The sequence below is a fragment of the Limulus polyphemus genome, unplaced genomic scaffold (genome assembly GCF_000517525.1).
Source record: "Limulus polyphemus unplaced genomic scaffold, Limulus_polyphemus-2.1.2 Scaffold38, whole genome shotgun sequence".
NCBI classification, from domain to species: Eukaryota; Metazoa; Arthropoda; class Merostomata; order Xiphosura; family Limulidae; genus Limulus; species Limulus polyphemus.
In genome coordinates, this window is record NW_013665648.1 from 727,058 (window position 1) to 748,114 (window position 21,057).

Sequence of the window (21,057 nt, forward strand, 5' to 3'; positions counted from 1 at the left end):
GGACTTGTGTCGCTAAAGTTTCGTTGGAACGTAGTTACGGAAAATTAACTAACGAATGGAGATGCAACAGTGGTTTAGCCTTCAGTTGCACTTAACCGGTGTTCAGAGATAACTAAGGCGCCCACCAAAAATGAATCAAAAGAGCCTAGTATCATGAAACAGGCAGAATGGGACATGTATAAGGTTTGGCTAGGACATACATTCTCTAAATACCCAGAAGCACAAGTTCGCTTTCGACAGCCCTGCATGCATGTAAAAATTAACACAATGTAGTAGTATTAGTAACGCTAGTAGTAGTAGTAAATAGTCTGTAATTTTCCCTACAAAAATGCTAATTCGTATCAGTCTTTGTTACTGCAAACTTGAGATATTAAATTTATTGTTTTGTAATATATACTATAAGTATAACTTAAGATACACCAGTAGGGCAGATTACTCCAAAGAAAATATACACTACCTCCTCCATCTGTTGAACTGCAGAAGGAACACAGCATAAGATTGTCAACGCACGAAGAGCGGCTATTTGAAGATGGCGCCACTTTCGCTCCACACACAATGTAACTAAAGCTCTAACTCCACCAACCTGAAGATTAATTACATTTATTACTTTAGAAAAAAATGTATATGTTAAGTGACACAATTTTCTGCTTAATATGAATAAAAGAGTAGAAGGTTAGGGAAGAGTAAATAATACAGTAGTAACAAGTATTGAAATAGGTTTTACAGTATATAATGAACTTTGGTATAAACTAGTCAGTATGTGTTATGTCGCTATAACAACGGGTACTTACTACTATTAGAAGTGTATCTCTCAAGTGTGTAGTACTCAACAGTACAATACTGAAGAATTTTATCTTTTAGCTCTTAAAAAAAATTGTTTATCTCATACTTATTATTCTACAGAAACTAACATATTATATTTAAGACCGGTTGACAGAAGTAAAAAAAGCTTCAAACAAATAAATGCCACTAACAAGGGAAAACTCACTTTTACTATGCGCTCGCACATATGCTCTCCAATCTGACCCAAACTGATAAACGCTGCAATTGATTTCTTGACACAGAAATTGTTTTTGCTTTCTTCAACGCCCTCTACAACGATCTGAAACATTGAATGTTCTTTTTAACTTTCTAGTTAACTGGGGAGCGATTTTTAAGACTAAGTGTATTGTTCGATATTTTGAGCACAATTATTTCAGCTATTTCAAAATAAATAAGACTGAATTTTTTAACGTTATCTCCAATATGGAAAGTAGCTCGTAAATGTATTCAAAATATTGCAATCTCTGAACATTACTCGTAACACAGTTCTCATCTAATTAAAAAAAAATGCAACCATATATTTGAGATTTTCTTATTTTGCAAGAAAGAAGTAAATTATATTCTTCGTCGTAAGATATGAAAAAAAATCTGAATATATCATCTCAGTCAAAATATACACATTTTGTAACTATAATTGATGGTGTCGACATCTATAGAGAGAATCAATCATCTTACCTTTAATTCTTTCAGGTAAAGAATGTCTGTGAATCGCTCAAAAGATTCCCCTATCTTCTTTAGACATTTCAAGACTTGTTCTGTGAGATTTGTCTTTTCATTTTCAAAATCACTGTGAACAAAACTACAATTCAAAATCAAACATTAGCAATCTCATACTGTACATTTTGTTATGGTTAAAAGTGGTATTTCACCATAATAATGGCATTAGATACTTGATATAATTTATTCTAATATTTAATAAAGTAAGTTGAATTAAATTCAATATATTTAGGTAAATGGTGGAAATATTTGTATGGATTTGTTTGTATTTATTAGCTGTAAATAATTCATCATTCTATTTATAAAAATGTCGCATTGAACCCATTGATTTGTTATTGTTATATGTCCATTTTTATCTACCACCACCCTTTAACCAAGTCTCTGGACCTGCCTTTGTGTTAGCTGCGTTTAAGTAACATCTTGGAGATTATTTTTCCAAATAATAAGCACAGAAGAAATATTCCGAAAAAGAAAGAAAGAAAACAACAATGCATATCTATTATGAAATAATAATAAGAAAATATTAACTTACGCTTTGCAATGTGTTTCCAATTGGCCACAAGCCTTCCAAAGTTGACTCTGAATCTAAAAACAAAAAATCGATATGTTTTAATGTAGGGGAAACTGTTGATGTTGGTAATCAAATAAGTGTAGATTGATGGAGAAAAGTTAATATACATACCTTGATAACGTCAGGTTCCGTATTTAGAGTGTAATTTTCGCTATTTTGAAGTAAACTACGGACGTCGCTACACATTTGGATGGCATTGGATCTGAATTTCTCCCACTGACCCCTGTTGACATTTTTCATGACATGAGTAAAATCTGCCATGAATACCCCGATCCTGTCCTGCAGTGTAGCTATGGCGTCTATACGAAAAAAGAAAATCTTTACCTTTGGTATAAACTTAAAATGTTATTTTACATCACTTTTATTCCTTCTTATTTGTAGACAATACAGAATATTTCTATCATTTTGGCCATAGTATTCTTTGTTTAGAATTCTCGCGCGTAGCTGTCCTGAATTTTAAACTGATAAACTAGAAAGAAGGTAGATAACTAACAGTACCCACCACCAACTTTAGACTACTTGTATCTGACTGAATAATGGGATTTGATTGTTAATGTTACAGAACACCCACGGTACAAAAGCGTGGAGTGAGCTTTGCACCAACGAGACACGAACCTCCGGTTTCATATTTCGGCCTCGCTTACCACTAGGCTACGCCCTGTAAATTACAGGAAATTTCCTCGAAATTGAGTAACTTTGCACTAAGAAAACATTTTTAATATATAATAAAAAAGAATAGGTTTGCAAGCATCTTGGACGCCTCACTATTTACCGTTGAAATAAGCCAAAATATTATATAATTGATATTGATCTATGTGTTTTGCGAGGAAAGCAATAGCAATAAGAGAAAAATTCATAACTATGTAAATGTTCAAGTATATTAAACAACGTGATTCTAACTTTTAATTCACAATTACAGTAAATAAAGAATATATAAAAATATTAATAACTTACTCAACGATTTACAGACAACTAGCGCTCCCAGCATATCAGGATCACGGGTCAAGCAGTTACTTTGCAAAGCACTTAAGGACTCTGTTTCTGTGTGTAATCGGATATCATTTAACCACCGTCGAACACTAGAAGACTGCTTGTGTGTAAGTAAACTGTTCTTAGGGGAAAGCAATAAATCTCTGAATGTACGTGATATATCTTTATCCAAATGTACATTATTCAAGATTTTCGCATTTTTATCGTTATCGTTTGTTGTAGCCTCGTGTTTTATCAACGAGGGTTCAACTACTGGTTTACGTATATATTTCGTTTCCTCAATATTCTGACGCCTGAGGACCTTGTTGACATAGTTCTCCTTTAGGGTTTCATTGAACATCAGTTGTTCTTGAAATTGTTTTACAAACATATTGTTAGTCTGGGAAACATTCAAACTAAGATCTTGTTGGGGAAGTGCGTTTATAAGTTTTTCATTACAAACAATGCCACTATTCACATCCCTGTTGAAATTGGTTTCAGTAGATGATATTTCTTTTCTGGTTTTAATTTGTAACTTAGTAATATCCTTACTGTTTGTGGTTCGAGAAAACTGATCGTACACACAGATTTTTGAACCATTTGAAGAATCTGATATAAAAGACTGGCACAATGAACCAGAATAATCATGCGCGCTGCAACCTGGAGATGTTGTTTTTATCCTATCTGGTAAAGCGTTTCTTCTCGGAAATTTGCTTATTTCGTGACGATGCGAGTTCTGATGGCCCTTCAAATTGAGCGCGTCTTTATTTCTGACGGTAACTTCTTCAAAGGGTGAGGAAGGAACAACCTCAGTTGGGTTTCTAATTGTGCTACTTTGAGTAATACACCTTGTTAAGACGCTAGTTTTTGGAGTGCTGGTATTGGAAAGTATGTTGGGAAATTCAGCAACTTTTTGTTGAGGGATTGAGAAATTGGTCTGTAGTTTCTTTACCATGCTGGTTTTAGTACTTGCAGTTGACTCCATCTGGCGCTGTTGAGTTATTGTTCGGCGAGGTGAAGCGAATTTGGATAATACAGATTCTGGTAGGTTCTCGCCACAATCAGTACAAATAATTGTACAATATCCTGAGTCTTGTAACGTGAGATTATTCTTCTGAAATCCAACTGGCGCTTTGAAAGATTGTTTATCAGTAAAGCTTCCGATTCCCTGGACTCTTGTTTTGTCATGATGGTTCTGTTGTTGACTTAGACTAGCTGGATGAAATTTGAACTGATGGCTATTGATGTTGGCGGATTTAGCGGTAGCGGAGTTTTTGCGTTGGTGAATTATTTGCTCGTGTTTTTGAATTGAATCATCGATTTTCAAAGGTTCATAGTGCCTTTGACTTGAAGTCCGTCGAATAGGAAAATCTCTTCGGAACTGAGTTTTGAGGAACATGTCGTCCTTAGAACTAGAAAACAACCGAGACAAGTTCACGATAGCATAGCTTATATCTGTGTAGAACGGATCACAGGAAGGGCTCACTTTTGGAGCTCCCACGGTTTACAGGCTCGTAAAAAGGAGTAATCTCTGAATAGAAGCATTGTGATTGAACAGAAGATGTCACGTGGTATGGCGAAATGGCCTATATGGTCTGTTCTCGTAACCGACTTAGAGTCATATAGAATACGATCTAGCCAAGTCAACCCCTCAACAATCCACCGCTCCGTTCCAAACTAAGTCGACGGTTTATCTGTCGACGAAGTGACCGTATTTTTTTACTATTCACTGTATTTTAAATCTTTCTGGATTTATTGTTTAAAAGTTGAGCCAATGAGCGAGCACCTTGCTGCTGTCTATTAAGTCACGCCTCTACAATAATCAAACATAATCATGATGTTTTTATGCACCAAGTCTTTCAACAAACAATCAGTTAAACATATTGATCTAAATTATAGTGGAAAATTAAAATTACTCTGAAAAGTAATTAAGCCGGTAACATGTATCCAAAATAATTAAATACAACGAACTAACGTCTGAAAAATGTAAGTTGATGGGTAGTATTCTATCTGTATCGTCAGCAAATGGCTATGCTGTTCAAGCTTTAGCTGTTGTATCTTATGGCTAGTTTTAATCATTCATTGAAAATGGAATATGAGGTTCTGCCCAGTCTATGTTTTTCCAATTAAAAAACCAACAACTACACACACACACACAAAATAAAAAAAAACAACTTAAAATCAGGCTATAAAATCTGTGGGCTGGAGCATATCTTGAAAATAATAAGTTTACAAACGGTCGTTGCAACACGATCGTTAGGTTTACAAGTCCTGCAGAAGCGCCATTCAACATTGTAGTAAAAGGTTATACTCAAAGCAATAGGATCGTATCTGTTGAAGCCTTCTTATGGTACATTTTCTATACACACCCAACACGGGGATCGGAACAGATTTATATTCCTTTGAAAGTTCGAGAAAGTTACCTGTCCGTTGTGAACAAACTTCCGGTTCTTTTTTTTTTTTTTTTTTTGTCAGAGTACATGAGAAAAGCCCCTCCTTTGTTGCGGTGAATTATTTAACTTTTCCTTTCGTGTTTGAATATAAGGGAAAGCACACAACCGATCTTTCTCAGGGTTTTGTGTGTGTGTGTCAGTTCAATATAGTTGTGTAAAGTTATATACACCATTTGAAAACAAATTCAAAATAACTTTGGACAAATGTGTGAAGCTATATCATTCACGTTGGGCTTAACTTTAGTGAAAAAAATCACATTTTCACCTATTAAAGTAACAGAGTCTATTAAAATGTTGTACCACAAGTTTGATTGGTAGGAAAGTATTTTAAAGGTATGGGGTGTGTTAATGAGGCAGAAATCAATATCTCGGTTATTCAATTGAAAAGAAAGATTGCATTTTTATCAAAATATATTATTTACTGTTTAATGAAATAAAAAAATGACTACGAAACTGTAACAAAACTGTATAAATATAGCTTTTTATAAGATATATTTAAATGTTAGTATCTAAAAACTGAAAAACAAGTAAACTAGGGCTGAGCATTTCGCAGTGGTAAACATGTCGGAATATGAATCTTTGAATCCAACGTTCGAGTCCCCTTAGAGCAAAGAAAAACCCAATAACAATCGCCTCCGCACACTTTTAGTCTATGGGTGCGTTATAAAGGTGACTGTCAAATCCCACTGTTCAGTCAAACTAAAGTAGACCGAGAGTTGGCGGTGGGTGCTGTTGACTTGCTGTCTCTGTTAGGGACAACTGTACACGGATAGTTCTTGAAATACTTTGTGGGAATGTTCAAAAACAAAGTAAAAGACTCATTTATGATTTTATCATAGTCAATCTGATAAAAAAATTAAAGCGTTAGGTCAGTGTAAACATTTATATTATACAAAAAAAAAGAGTTACGAACTTAACCTCCACTGATAATAAATTTTACGTGTTTCTGATACCGTAAATTATGTACAAATCGCTAAACGTGGTAAAAATATGAGACATTAAATATTTAATGTTAAAATGTGTAAAAAAACATAGTAACCTAAAATGTTTAACAGATATGTAACAAAAATCATTACAAAAATATGCAATTTAAAAAACTGCATTGTTAAATACTAACTCAGAATAAAGAAAATTCCATTAGAAGGCAGTTAGAATTATATATAAGAACTATCCATGGGTTGCGGGTTTTAAAACATTAAATATTTATGTGTTATTTGCCTTTTTCAAAATTTTAAACTTAACCTAAAAACCAAAGTTACCTGTCCTTGTGACTATTACAACTGACATCTCTTAAAATATAGAACTTGGGTACACATTTACTTAAAATTTCTCTATTTACACAACTACTGTTCTAATCCATCTCCGATAGAATCTCGAGCATCCTCATGAACAAATAGCAAACCTGGGTATTACACACCGACAGAACCTCGAGAACCCTCGTTAACAAAAAGCAAACTTGTGTAAAACCTGAATTCTTCCTGAAGGCTTAGTCCTTTTTAATATCACGGTATTAGCAACTCGTAGAAAGCGAATATTTTAAACCACCTTCAACTTTTAGGACTACTACATAATTTATCTTAACATCTGCCACGTGCTGGACACGTGGCTTTTGTATATCCGACTAAAGAAGCACGCGATTATTACAGCTTTAGGTGCAACAAACACCAACAGCCCCATCGTGCTGTTATGTCCAAGAAAATAGAAGCAGATGAAAAGAAACTTGTTACATTTTTATAAATGAAAAACATACTATATACTATAATTTTTTCTTTAACAATTGAAAGCAGGAGTTAAATTAAGGTTTGTTTGTTTGTTTTTGAATTTCGCGCAAAGCTACACGAGGGTTATCTGCGTTAGCCGCCTCTAATTTAGCCGTGTAAGACTAGAGGGAAGGCAGCTAGTCATCACTACCCTCCGCCAACTCTTTTACCAACGAATGGTGGGATTGACCGTCACATTATAACGCCCCCACGGCTGAAAGGACAAGCATGTTTGGTCGGACGGGGATTCGAACTTATGACCCTCAGATTGCAAGTGGAGTGCCCTAACCAACTGGCCATGCCGCCTAAATTAAGGTGCAACGGTCCGAAACGGCGTTTCGATTCAATCCGTTAACGTTTCTGTTCTTCTGAGTGATATAAAAATAGGAATAACAAATGTACAAGTTTTTTAACCGACAAAAACGGAAAATCCAAAATCACTCTGTAAATACAAGATGGTGATTTTTTTTTAACTTTGAGTAATTCAAATTATTTTTGTAGAGAATACTAGTATTCACCGAATGTAACCTTATAATTTAACTCGCAGTCTAATAAATATCACACGTTCGACCAGTAATGTATTACATGCGAATGTGTCCATTTTTTATTTTGACATGTATATATATTATACCTACATGCTTATACAGTAGATGTATATGTTGATTAATAAACTACAACTTATCAAATTAAACTGGACAGTGACAGGTAGCATTCGCTGCCCATACATTTCACATAATGCTGCACATAAATTAAGTGCATGAGAAAACTGTGAATTAAAAGGCGTGACAACAACGATGATCACAAGAATAACAAAAATGCAAATTCTTCAGCTTACAAAAACGGAAATTCCAAAACCGCTGTAAAACCAAGATGGTGATTTTTTTTGGATTTTGAGTAATTCAAATTACTTTAGTAGTTCTTACTTCTACGTTAACTATTTTATGGCTTTTCTTAAAAATAAAATTACCTTAATAGATAAGTGTGGCTTTTACAAAAGTTCTTGTAACTGTGGTCTATCTAATTTATATTGGACCAAAAATATAGAAATCCAAAGTTTAAGCTTACAGAATACAGCTCAGGTGTAGAAAAACGAAAAATAAATGAATCGGCTTTACCAGGCTAAGAATCCCGATTCTCATAGTGTTAATTGAAATAATATCAGATTTGTCAAATATACTAATAACAAATATGAATTAAATATAATAGAATCGTTAAAAAATATTTAAGAGTTTAAATTTAACTTCAAATAGAGATGTAGGTCCAGGAGTTATAGAAATTCGTTTCTGGGAATCCTTTTTTTAAAAAAAAAAGATAAATGAAAGGTGGCAGCACTATGTATGTAAAATGATTGGTCAATGTGTTTGTATTATGCAAAATAGTAAGATATAAATATCAGTGTTTATGCGTTGTTGTTTTGTTTGAAGATGATGGTGGGTCAGTGAACTACCGAATTATGCAGGTGTTTTAGTAAGGCCTGATGCCTTCAACAGCTTTAAATTATTCTGTACTTTTAAACTTTGTTTAACCGAATTTCTAATAATTATGCTAACTTCCTTATATTATTTTTTGTTTTTAAGAATTGGTCACATTTGGTTTGTTCTCTTTATAAGTGTCCTTTAAATTTGTCTATTGGACAAACTCGTTTTAGCACAAAGTCGCCTTAAATATTTTAGTGGATCAAAACAAGTATAGCTTGTCCAGTTACATGAGAGACACAGGCGGTAGAATCGGAGAGTGGGGTGTGGAACTTGCCCCACTCAAGTTTTGAATTGGTAGCGAAGTGGCCCTTTGAATTGAGACTTGCGTATAATTACTAGGGAAAGTCGCTGTACGGTTAACATAGCAAATAAGGTGTCCCAATCGTCGGTGCCTTCCCGCCAAAAAAAAAGAAAAAAAAACAAATTTGTTTCGCTGCTTATGGTGGAAGATCGTATATAGGATATGTTTTTGTTCTACTGACATCTAAAATAATATTTTAAAATTGTGTGGTAAGCACAATTCATTTTAACTAAAATATTGCCATTTCTTTATACAATCTTCAATAAGGATATTGGTGAAAATGGGTTTTAAAAATTACATAATCGATATGAATTATGCATAACTTTCTTTATCCTAATCTTGTATAATTTAACACAAACCTAAGCATTCCAACTTTAAAAATTATCATTTTATTCAACACTAATACAATGTTTTAAGATTTATTTTGAATGTTATAATTTAGTTTGTTAGAGGGAGGTGCTAACGATGATGCTGTAATAATCTGGAAGCTTCGCCTAATGTCTAGAGACGAGGGTACGTTCTTTATGAATAATAAGTTAGTGAAGTTGATGAGTGATTCAGTTCAGTGTTTATGGTGAGAGTTATTACGTTTATTAAGCAATTAATTGATTGGCAAGTAAATTATGTAAAGAAGTCTATTTCTATGTTAGGCGTACCATTAGTCTTGAAGTTTGTGTTCAAACGTTGTTTATGAACTTACCGTACACATGTATCAAAATGGACGCATCCTGTACTAAACATTATAAAAGAAATAAGTTCGTTATCGTTACGTGGATTGAAGTTGGCGTTATCTTAAATAATCCAAAATAATCTGCCCAGCGATAGAATACTTTGCAACAATAAATTACGCTGAGTCAATTGTCATCCAAGGTGCGGTTGTTGACACAACTAGCCCGGCTAGTACAGAATATAAATAACTTTCTTCATTATAAACGTATATACTTCAACACACCCCTAAGTATTTAACCTTCTACACTTGATTTTATTCAACTCTACCGAAGGCTACGTTTGACCAATCACCACGATGTGATCGTTAACTCTATAGAGATCACGTAATTAACGTGGGGGCCATAGGATATAAATAACGTTACATAAACCAACACAGTTTAAATATGTATCACATCTCGGATATTTAAAACTATTTGTTATCTTTCTTCGGTTTCTATGCTAACTTTCCTTCAATTGTCTTTCCACCTTTTATACATAAACTCGTCATACTTGTTTTATCTTCTTCAGCCTCCTTTCAATTCCGGGTGTTTGACGGACTCACTTTGGCAAGGTCATCTTAAATATACTAGTGAATTAAAACAATTAGAATGCATCCAGTAACAAGAGAGATTACATACAACAAGAAAGCTGTATAAATTGAAAATATCATTGGGGAGGGTACAGGCTATAACGTGGGATATAAGATGTACCCTAAATTGTGAAGGTGACTGCTAAAATAGGGTCCACATTGCGGTGGGAATACACTGTCTCCCAGACTTACTATCTTAGTCTCCATTAGCTAGTATAACATTTTAATGAAAGAATAAACGTAAAATAAGGAAAAAAAATGGTAAGTTAGGATAGCAAGATTTGGCTGCTTAAGCCCATAACGTCCTACATCTGTATCACCTTTCACTGCTTGCAGGTAGTTATAGGAAAGTTACTGCTCTCCAAAGAAACGTAGAATGATAAAAAAAACAAAAAAAAAACCGAAAATAACATCATGTCATGGGAGTGGAGTAAGAAAAACTTGCCTCCTGGCGTGGGTAGTCCAGCCCCATTATAGTTCTAAAAGCTGAAACTTTTTTTTCCAGACTTTATCTTCCCATTATAAGGGTTTTTATATTTATGCCGATAATCAAGACACACGGCTAAAACAACCTACTGCAGAACACACTGTATGTTATTAACAGAAATGATAGTTTTGCGATTTTCCACCTGCTGTATCTCTGCCTGTGGTAATCCAAGCTAACATATTTTCAGTGGATGTGTTTTACTAGAATCTTGCTTCACATACAACATTTCAAGGCAATGCATTAAGAAATATATGATATAACATCTCCAATTTTGATTGACTTTCTTCCTTTTTTTTCTTCGCACCAAAAGTACGGAAATGTTATTTGATAGAAAAAACATACTTAACTTTTATGGATTTTTTTTTTTCAAATTTGTTACACTCGTAGATCTTTTCAACCTACAATTAAGAGTGTCATTTGTTGTAAATATAAGCTACGTGTACAAAGTTATTCAACAAAAAACCGCTCAAATTTGTAGAACATTTTTGTTTACGCCTATGCAAAAATGTCACATCAACTATCGGGTTAACATTTTGTATTACAGCTTCACCTAAGAGTAATAGTGGACCGTTTTTTTTTTGTCATCGGAATTAAAGACTGCTGATTTAGAACAGCAAAACTTTAAGGTGGAAGAACGTGCAGATACATAAGTAGTGGTGAGGCCAAACAAACTAGATTAGCAGTTTCTAGCTCAAGTTTTCAAAAGAATCATACCGGTGAACGGATATTATTCATTGCCATCTTTTAAGCACAAATTTACTAAATTCTATGAAATTATTCTAATTAAAGAGCGTTTAACGTCACGTGTTATTAGCATAAATAATGATGCTTGATAAGGTTGTACCGATAGCATGGGGTGATGGCAAGAAACTGTTAATCTAAATGTCATGGCGTTACTATAAAGGAAGCTATTAACACTGTTTTAGAGAGGAAAACTACCACCATATATTTTAAAGAATCCGGTTGTTCTATAAATTAAAGGTCTGTTCCGAATAATAAGGTTGCGATCTTAAAGCTAATGTGGGTTACTATCGAGTGTCACTTTCTTACTTGCTGTGGTTTGTTGGTGTGTATTGACAAAAAGTCATATATGACCAAAAACATCTTAGCTGTGAAAAAAAAGGTGCAGCTAAAAAAAAAGATTGAATGTGCGCATTAAAGGAATGAAATCAAAATTGGCAGCCAAACTGGTAGCTACAATTATAGCATTGATAAGAATTTGACAGCAAATACTCATTCATTAATTAGCTAGGCCACGTATTTTCTTTTACCCACCATCATGCCCCAAGTTGAACAAATTTGATGTTAATATTTAGTTAACTGTTGAAATAAATGTTTTTACATTCACACGCACGCAATCTGATCTTTATAGTTTAAGGAAAATACAAATGAACGCAATAGATGTCACGAAAAACTGGAATTATTTGTATAAAGTAATTATTATAATCTTCATTATCATAGAGAAAAGTATTAATACAATGTTGTAGGGTCTCGTGATAAGTGTTGTGCAAATTCTAGGCATGTACCGATCTAGGTGTATATTCTACGATGTACGTGTGACAAATAAAACTCCATCGAAGCTGGTGAGTGATAAACTGTATTTAATGTAAGATACGTGTATCCATTTTACCAAGCACGATCACTTCTCACTTGTTCAACTTAGATATTTTGTTGGTATTACAAGTAACTGTATTGACTCAGTCTCACTATCCCCCCCCCCCAAGAGTTATTTATATAGGTCTCTGTTAAAACTATTATGTGCTTGTAGCGTTGTTGTAAATTACTAGTGTAAATTGAAGTTTTTATGAATACTTCAGAGAACTCTTATTTAATTTAAATAGATGTTTTCATTTATGAGTACATTGTTACAGCAATATTCAGTTTGTCAACAGAAAATATTTTTTATAATTATGATGATTTCCTTTTTCAAACACTACAATAGTTAATACAGTAAGCTATAAAAAATACCATAAGCAGGATAATTGATTACATTCTGTTACTAGTGTGCTGTTTAATAATAAACTTTGTTTATTTTATGAATGTGTGAAAAATCTTATTCAAATTTGCACGAAACGTTTTTGTGCATCATATTCCTAATCAATTTAAACGTAGTTGTTGTTTGCTATTAAACACACAGGGCTATTTGTGTTCTACCCACCACGGGTATGGAAACCCGGTTTCTAGCGATATAACGGTGTCACGTAATTAGTTGGTTAATCTTTCAGGTATTGATGGCGCTTAAAATATTATATGGATAATTCTTTATTCAGCATCAACAGAACTGGTAACAACATTTTGAGTGTGAATGTAATTGAAAAATTTCACTACCGTTTTCTTCGGCATAATATTTCTGATTTACAATAATCTAATATAACTTTTAGTATAATCTAACGAGAGTTTATAAAAATCCAAACCACAGATCTTTTCGTTAGTTCAATTACATACACTATTGTCGGATCTTCCTGTGGTGTATAAAACCACACCTTACATGTGAGTATTAGTTCATAAAATTACAAAATATAATCACCTTCCAACTGTAGAAAAATATTTTTATTTCAAAGAAACCACGCTATTTAATCAGTATAGAGTGGCGCTAACTGGGTGTGGTAAGATGGCGGAAGCGTGCCATCAATACAGCCCTGGCTAAGAAGACGTAAAAGGTTGATGAACGTTATACTGAAGCTGGCTTTGTACTAGTACAATTCGGCTTCTCCTTAAAAGTACAAGTTTGTTCTGTTTTGTTTCTTTCCTTCTTGAAAATCATTACATTACAAAATTTTTTACGTTTAAAGATTTCAGGGAAACAAACTCCATTTGGCTAGCAATATATGCAAGTTTTATTCTCGTGAATCTTAAAAAGTACACTTCACATTTCATACCAAGACTTTAGAATTTCTTAAATTATTAAGTTGTCAAAAGGATTTCCACACGTACACATACAACCCAATAATAATCAGACGAGGGAAAACCGTCTAAACGGCATTGGTCGAGCAGTATCTTGGTCTTTTTTTTTTGCTTTTGTATAAATACAAATTATACGTTATTATAGAAACGTACTTCATTACAGCTGAAAACACCAATATTAGCAAAACAATTAAAAAACAAACTACGAGCTGTACGTTTCACACTGACATGAACCAAAACAATGACAAACATATTTCTTCCAGACGTCCCTAAATAACGAGTTACAGAAAGAATATTTTCAGCCTTTTCACATTTGTACCGTCAAAAAGCATAAAACATCACTGAAATAAGACTTCACTGAACTGAGCATTCGTGCTCCAACTATACATATGGTGAGGAAGAACGTGAGCATTTATAATATGTGAAAACTGCGAATGCATAATATTCGCTTAATAGTTTACTATTTTCAAGTGATATAAAACAACAAAATCAAATCCGAGTAGTTGATAATACGTTACTTCTTGTAGCTGCTACAAAAAGTAGAGGTAGAAAATCTGTTACTTAAATTGGAAACAAGTTAACTGATTCACGAAAGATATGGAGAGACACTTCTTATTGACCAATCAGATTTCGTTGTTTAACGTTCACTGTTCATCATTTCTAACAGGGCATGATATGATGACTGTTGTAATTGTGAAGCGGAGTCGTCAACTTCTCGCGAGCAGATACTATTGGCAGCGGAAAAATTCTGTGAGAAATGAGTAACAATGCCATAAAAAAAGTAATATTTTTTACACCAGAAAACAGTTGAACGTCGTGATCATTAGGAAGGCACATCTTTAAAAAATAAAAAATACGTGAAACAAATGTTTACCGTTCACTAAGCTTGTTCTCAAATCACATTACATTCATTATATAACTCAGTTTTCAAAATATGTAGGTAGCAAAACATTATGGCTGTCATAATATTATTATTCTTAAACGAAATCTCATTTTTTTCTTCTCATATATGATTAACATTTCGTGTAATTAGAAATACAAGTTTAATTGCTAACCTGTAAGCACGTGAAACTAATTTATGTCTTACTTATTACTCTTTAGTTCTCTTTAAACCTTAATAATAAATTTGTTTACTTGTTTTTGCGAGGAAATATTTTACACTGTTTGGTCCGAATGTAAGCATTATTTAACGAAATCGCAAATACTTTTAATGTTTTCTTTTTAATACACTCCCACTGTTAGACATCGACGTGAATAACGTAAATTTCAAACTAACACATTCTCGATTAATTCTAAGGGCATATCCAAGAAAGTTTTGTGTGATCAATTTCTTTATGACGAAACAAAAGAGGCATCATAGCTGAAGCACTTTTCAGTGTCAATGATTCAACAAATAAACTGATTTTAATGAATAACCCATTAGAAGGGTTAGAAAGCCTATAATGATTTCATTACGTCGCGTTTACCACTATATAAGAGTGGCACAGACATTCAATATGAGTACTGTTTGTTTATTGGATATGCGCGCAAAGCCACACCAGCAATCCCTAATTTTAAACCGATAAACTAGAGGGAAGGCAGCTAGTCAACAGCGCCAACTCTTGGGCTACTCTACTTAAAATGGGATTGGACAACCACTCTTATAACACATGAACGACTCCAAATTGCAGGGCGCGATTCTATTTTTTTTTCTGCGATATCTGGACGCCGACCGTAGAAATTCGAATCCAAAGTCTAGCCACTAACTCCTACGCCTCACGTGGTCTCATTAACAGGATATAAGATTCATCTGAGCGTTTTTCTATTACTGCGAATGTATAACCCAGACATTCCCAACCTGCACTTTTCAGGTACAAAGGAGTCTGAGAGTATAACCCTGGTTTACACTTTACATGGTGTTTTAATCTACAGTCAGACAAAGAAAGCAAAGTGACTTACATAAATATACGCTCTTTAGACAAAAAGTTGTGATCATGGTGAACGTTGTGATGTTATTGCTGTGCTACATTATAACTCACGTTTTCAATAAGTAATGTAGAACATAAGCAATATAGAGCACCCTCGTTACAAATCAGCTGATAAACTAGGGATCAGCCAACTGGGCAAGCTCTTCTCCCTCCATTAGTGCTTTGGGAGAGAATGCCCAGGGGGTATAGAGGAACAAAAAGGTTGGGAATCCCTGGTTTAACCATTTAAAATTTTTTGAATAATAATATTTCACCTTTAAGTAATACAAACGTGCGGTTAACTTAGTTAATGTAAAGTAAATCTGATTTTCAAACTTAATATTTGTGTATATTCAGAACTGGCAAACTCTGATCATCCAAACACTCACAAAACCAGCCATACAAAATGTGAAATTAACTTGTAAACATTTCCTAGTATTTCGTCAATACCCTATTTTGATGTTAAAAAAACCTAATTCACAGCAAGCTAGATTCAAGGTAAAACGTAATGTTACTTTCCATAATTAAATTAATTTTATACTTAAATACTAATGACAAAATCTATCTACATATGCTATAACTGGTTCAAACATGTAAATAATACTTTGATATATACAAAAACAATATTGAAACAATACCAGGAAAGAAAAATGGGATATATATAATAAATTGTCCTAACGGAAATAAAACCTAAGTATATTAGTTTAAAAATTTTAATCCACTCAAGAACTTTGAATAATTTGAATGCTTCCTAATAAAGCATGAATTAAAAACGTTATTTTTTTCTTTTAAATTCTGTAACACTGTACCTTCTTGTTTAATTTTTTTTGAAAGTGACAGAAAAACAGTTTATTTAGAAGAGTTAATGCTCTTATATGTAAGAAAAAAAAAATTATTTTAAACCAACTACACATTTGTGGGTGCAATATTTCTAAAGAGTTCACTGAAATAAAATTCTCTACCATGCTCAGTCTTGTTATGATTTTGATTTTCTACATCAATCAAGCCATTATATACAACACAGGGATGAATCCAAAATAAACTTTTTACCATATAAAGCTTGGTCTTAATTGTTATGACTGTCTACATCAGCACTTCCCAACTGGCATGCATCAGATGTGCCTGGGAATTTTAGAAAAGTCATATACAAGAAAAATAAATAAATAAATGAAACTTATGATTTATATGGATGTTTTGTTGACAGAACCAAAGCATATTCTGTCTTGCTTTTTTGGTATGTACGCATGGGGTGGTATCCACGCTCCACTCCAATGACTTTGTAGTCCACATGGAAATAAGTGTCAAGTGGCTGAGTTTTCATAAGTCCAGATTAGGGTAGTTGGTTGGTATGCCTGGGCTTGAAAATGTTGGGAAACACTGTTCTATATTATGAAAGTCATTATATATTATACAGAGCTTAATTCAAAATAAATTTATCATATAAATCTTGGTCTTTAATAAATTCTCTATTGTGAACAGCTTGATTTTACTGCTTGGAGTAACAAGTTTACTACCATGAACACACTGGTCTTAACTGTATAAAATTACAGTACCAGTCAAAGTCTAGTTTTGATTGTACAAAGCAACAAATCTCCACTACGAAATCTGTTTAAAATTTGGTTAAATCTACCATCAACTTAACTAACTCAATATTGGAAAATATTACTGATCCAAGCTATCCTTATTCCAAACCATAATATTTTGTTACATACTAGAGTTATAATTACGAGAACAAATGTAAGAGCTTTCCTGTACTCTGTGCTTCATTAATACCATACATTAAAACAACTTGCAATACAATTGAAAGTAACAGCAGCCATTTCAGCTTTTAAAATATCTGCTCCACACAGTTTTGTTTGAAACTTACTGACATAATTAATCTACATTCTGTAGCTATGCTTCCATCAAGTTCCATTTAAAAATAGTGTACTTAAATAATGGCAAAAATAAATGATTACGTAGTGATACATCTGGAAGCATAAAAAAAATATTGGACTGCTATGTCAGCTATTTCAAATAAAACTACTCATGCCCACAAGACTTCAAAATATTTTGCTCAGCAAAATAATCTATGAACAACAATGATGTCAAAGTGTTTGAAAACTGTTCCTTCAAACTAGAAATAACAATGAAAGACAGTACTAAGTTTCAATAATTCTACTTGATACAAATTCTATTTGTAGGGAAAAAAAAGTTAAAAAAATTTAATCACTTATCTTTAAAAGCTTAAATACATATTTGGTAGTTATATCACTGTGAAACTACAATATAATAAAACAACTGCTACAAATGTAATTTGGAGGTATATAAATTAACATCAGAGTAAAATTACTACTATGTATAAATAACCTGTTACAAGTTTAATGTTAATGTCTATAAACAAACTGTTACAAATGTAACAACAGTAAAAAAAAAGTACTATTAGTGTAATAGTACTAAGTTAAAATAGGTAGCAATAATAGTAATAGTACAGTATACGAACAACTTAATAAAAGTGTAGAATATTAATGTGTATAAACAAGATGCTACAAGTGTAATATTACAGCAAACAGTACTATGAGTGTAACAGTACTGTGTTAAAACGAGCAACAACAAGAGTAATACTACATTCTACAAACAACTTATTAAAAGTGTATAACAATACTGTGTATAAACAAGCTGTTACAAGTTATTCTACAGTATATAAGCACATTACTAAAAGTGTAATATTACAACATAAAACAAGTTATTAACATACTTCTATGGTGTATAAAGAAGCTGCTACAAGTGTAGTAGTACATTCTACAAAAAGTGCTAGAAGTTTAGAATACTACATTGTATAAACAAACTGTTACAAATGTAACATTACATTATATGAACAAATTGCTTCTTATGTTAATCTATGGTATACAAACAAGTTGCTATAACTCATTCATTTTGAGAAGGAAGTTTTAGTCCTAATACAAACTAACCACATCTTACACAATCTTTATTTGTTTTATAAATATGAATACATACACACAAGTAAATAAATATATATAGCTACACAATTCAAGTTAACAAAACAGGAGTAATAAGCTTATACTATTTAAGCCTTGATATGGACCAAGGTGCTAGTGATAACCATTTGGTTGGTCTATTTGATCTCAGATTCATTTTACAATCTTAACTTTTGCATACACTTCTAACTCATCAACAGGACAATATTTATGGATGAAACACATAGCAGGAGCTGGAAATTAATACTTAACAGGAACTTGGTGTAGCTGCAAACAATTAAGTCATTTTTCTTTTTTTTTGTACTAGATGGTACAGATCATATCATATCAATTTATTATATTTAATACTATTGACCACATTAGATCATATCATATCAGTTTATTATATTTAATACTATTGACCACATTAGATCATATCAATTTATTATATTTAATACTACTGACCAGATTAGATCATATCAATTTATTATATTTAATACTACTGACCACATTAGATCATATCAATTTATTATATTTAATACTACTGACCACATTAGATCACATCAATTTATTATATTTAATACTATTGACCACATTAGATCATATCAACTTATTATATTTAATACTACTGCCCACATTGGATCATATCAATTTATTATATTTCATGATTGTGTGGCAGCTAAGCATCGGTAGAATTATCGATGTACTGCTGTCTATGATGATGATGATGATGATTATATTTAATACTACTGACTACATTAGATCATATCAGTTTCCTGTATTTAATACTCATAACCAGGCTAGTTTATAACAGTTATCTTCAATGCTCCTGACCTGACTAGACTAAATCATATCAATTGTCATGGTGTGAATGTCTTTTGCTGGTGCAGCATGATTATAAAGTATTATACTTGTCATAAGACAACAGCATTAGGTTTGTTGTATTTTAAACACTGAATTATTTATTCAATCCAACAGAAAAACCCTAAACGACTGAATAAGTCATACCATTTTATTATATTTAAGACTCCTGAATTATCTTTACAGCAGAGATATACTGTTTGTTGTATTTTAAACACTGAATTCTTTATTCAATCCAACAGAAAAACCCTAAACGACTGAATAAGTCATACCATTTTATTATATTTAAGACTCCTAAATTATCTTTACAGCAGAGATATACTGTTGTTAATTATAGACTTAGATATTAAGGCTTTTGTTAGATATAATGTACTTTTTATTACAATTTAGAAATTTTTTTATATTCATATTTATGATCATGAAATGAACAGCATATGAGATGGTGCTGTACTATTCACCTTAGCTCCTCTATGCCTAAAGCTAAGATTGTCACCACCAATTGCTTAAACTAAAAGCACAATTACAGGGTTCAATGTTAACAATAGATTTTTTTAAAGATTAAAACAAATAAAAACTCGTAAGGTTCTGATAATCAAAGTTAGTGGTATTACTTGCAGAACCTAAAATCTGATAGATTTTTCAGGTGCAAGCTGTATTTCTTTTTGAGTCATGAACTGGATTTTGTAATTGGCAAAAAAAATCCTAATTTATCTTACTTGTCCCTTATGGATTTGTAAAAGAATAATTGTTAAAATAACTTACAAAAATACAGTGAGCAAGGGATTTCCTACAAACATGAAAACCTGATCACCTAGAGTTGTATTTATTGTAATTATCTCTACATATTCCCCTTTTCAAGTAGAATAATAACAATTGTAAGAAGAACTACTAATTAATCTCTATGTACATACCTAATAGTGTTTTTTTTCTTATTTTTTTGAGCTTATATCTTATGACCAATTTTCAAGAATTATGTGAATTATGTTAAACCTGCATATTTAGGATTTTAAGATTAAAACATTCTAGGACACAAGCTTACTTTAGAATGACTAAGAAATTCCTATGCATCAAATTGTTAAACAAAATGTTACAGAAATCATATTTATGGCTTATTTAGTTTTCTTTCTTTCTCTTACAGAATGAAGCGTCTTATGAAAAAAAAATCTGAACACTTTAAACTAGCATAGCTTATAAATAAATTTTTTAGTCTTTATCTTCTAATTATCAAATGCATGTATGTATATGATTTATTTGAAAAATGAATAAAGAAATAACTACTAACAGCATTGCATTTTGGTTCAGCATAAAGCAAGCCATTAAGAAATAAGTATATGATGCCTGCCCAACTACCAACAGGAACTTTGTTTTCAAAATTCCACTTGGATATGTAAGGTATGATGTGGCACATCATACTAGTTTTCATTATTAAAAAATACAACTTAAAAAACTGTATTTTGGGATACAAATGCTTGATTTTGAAAAGTGAGGCATACTGGAAATTTAACTTAAAATTAAAAAGACATACAAAAACTAT

The 21,057-nt window shown here is 32.4% G+C and overlaps 2 protein-coding genes across 3 annotated transcripts in view; both read right to left on the reverse strand.

The window, feature by feature from the left end:
• Nucleotides 1-4,756, reverse strand: part of LOC111086273 (protein inscuteable homolog) — an 8,185-nt gene extending 3,429 nt beyond the window's left edge. The window contains exons 1-6 of the mRNA XM_022388498.1: nt 3,065-4,756; nt 2,222-2,409; nt 2,072-2,124; nt 1,498-1,621; nt 989-1,102; nt 458-583 (exon numbers count right to left, since the gene is read on the reverse strand). Of these exons, the coding sequence (XP_022244206.1) occupies nt 458-583; nt 989-1,102; nt 1,498-1,621; nt 2,072-2,124; nt 2,222-2,409; nt 3,065-4,478 (2,019 nt within the window). The 5' untranslated portion in view covers nt 4,479-4,756. The remainder of the gene's footprint in view (nt 1-457; nt 584-988; nt 1,103-1,497; nt 1,622-2,071; nt 2,125-2,221; nt 2,410-3,064) is intronic.
• Nucleotides 4,757-13,674: 8,918 nt separating this feature from the next.
• LOC106461284 (rho GTPase-activating protein 20-like) overlaps nt 13,675-21,057 on the reverse strand; it is a 111,928-nt gene continuing 104,545 nt past the window's right edge. The window contains exon 10 of one of the 2 annotated variants that reach the window (XM_022388525.1): nt 13,675-17,087. In XM_022388525.1, coding sequence (XP_022244233.1) covers nt 17,007-17,087 — 81 coding nt within the window. In that variant the 3' untranslated portion in view covers nt 13,675-17,006. The remainder of the gene's footprint in view (nt 17,088-21,057) is intronic. The other variant, XM_013921103.2, reaches the window with a different exon arrangement.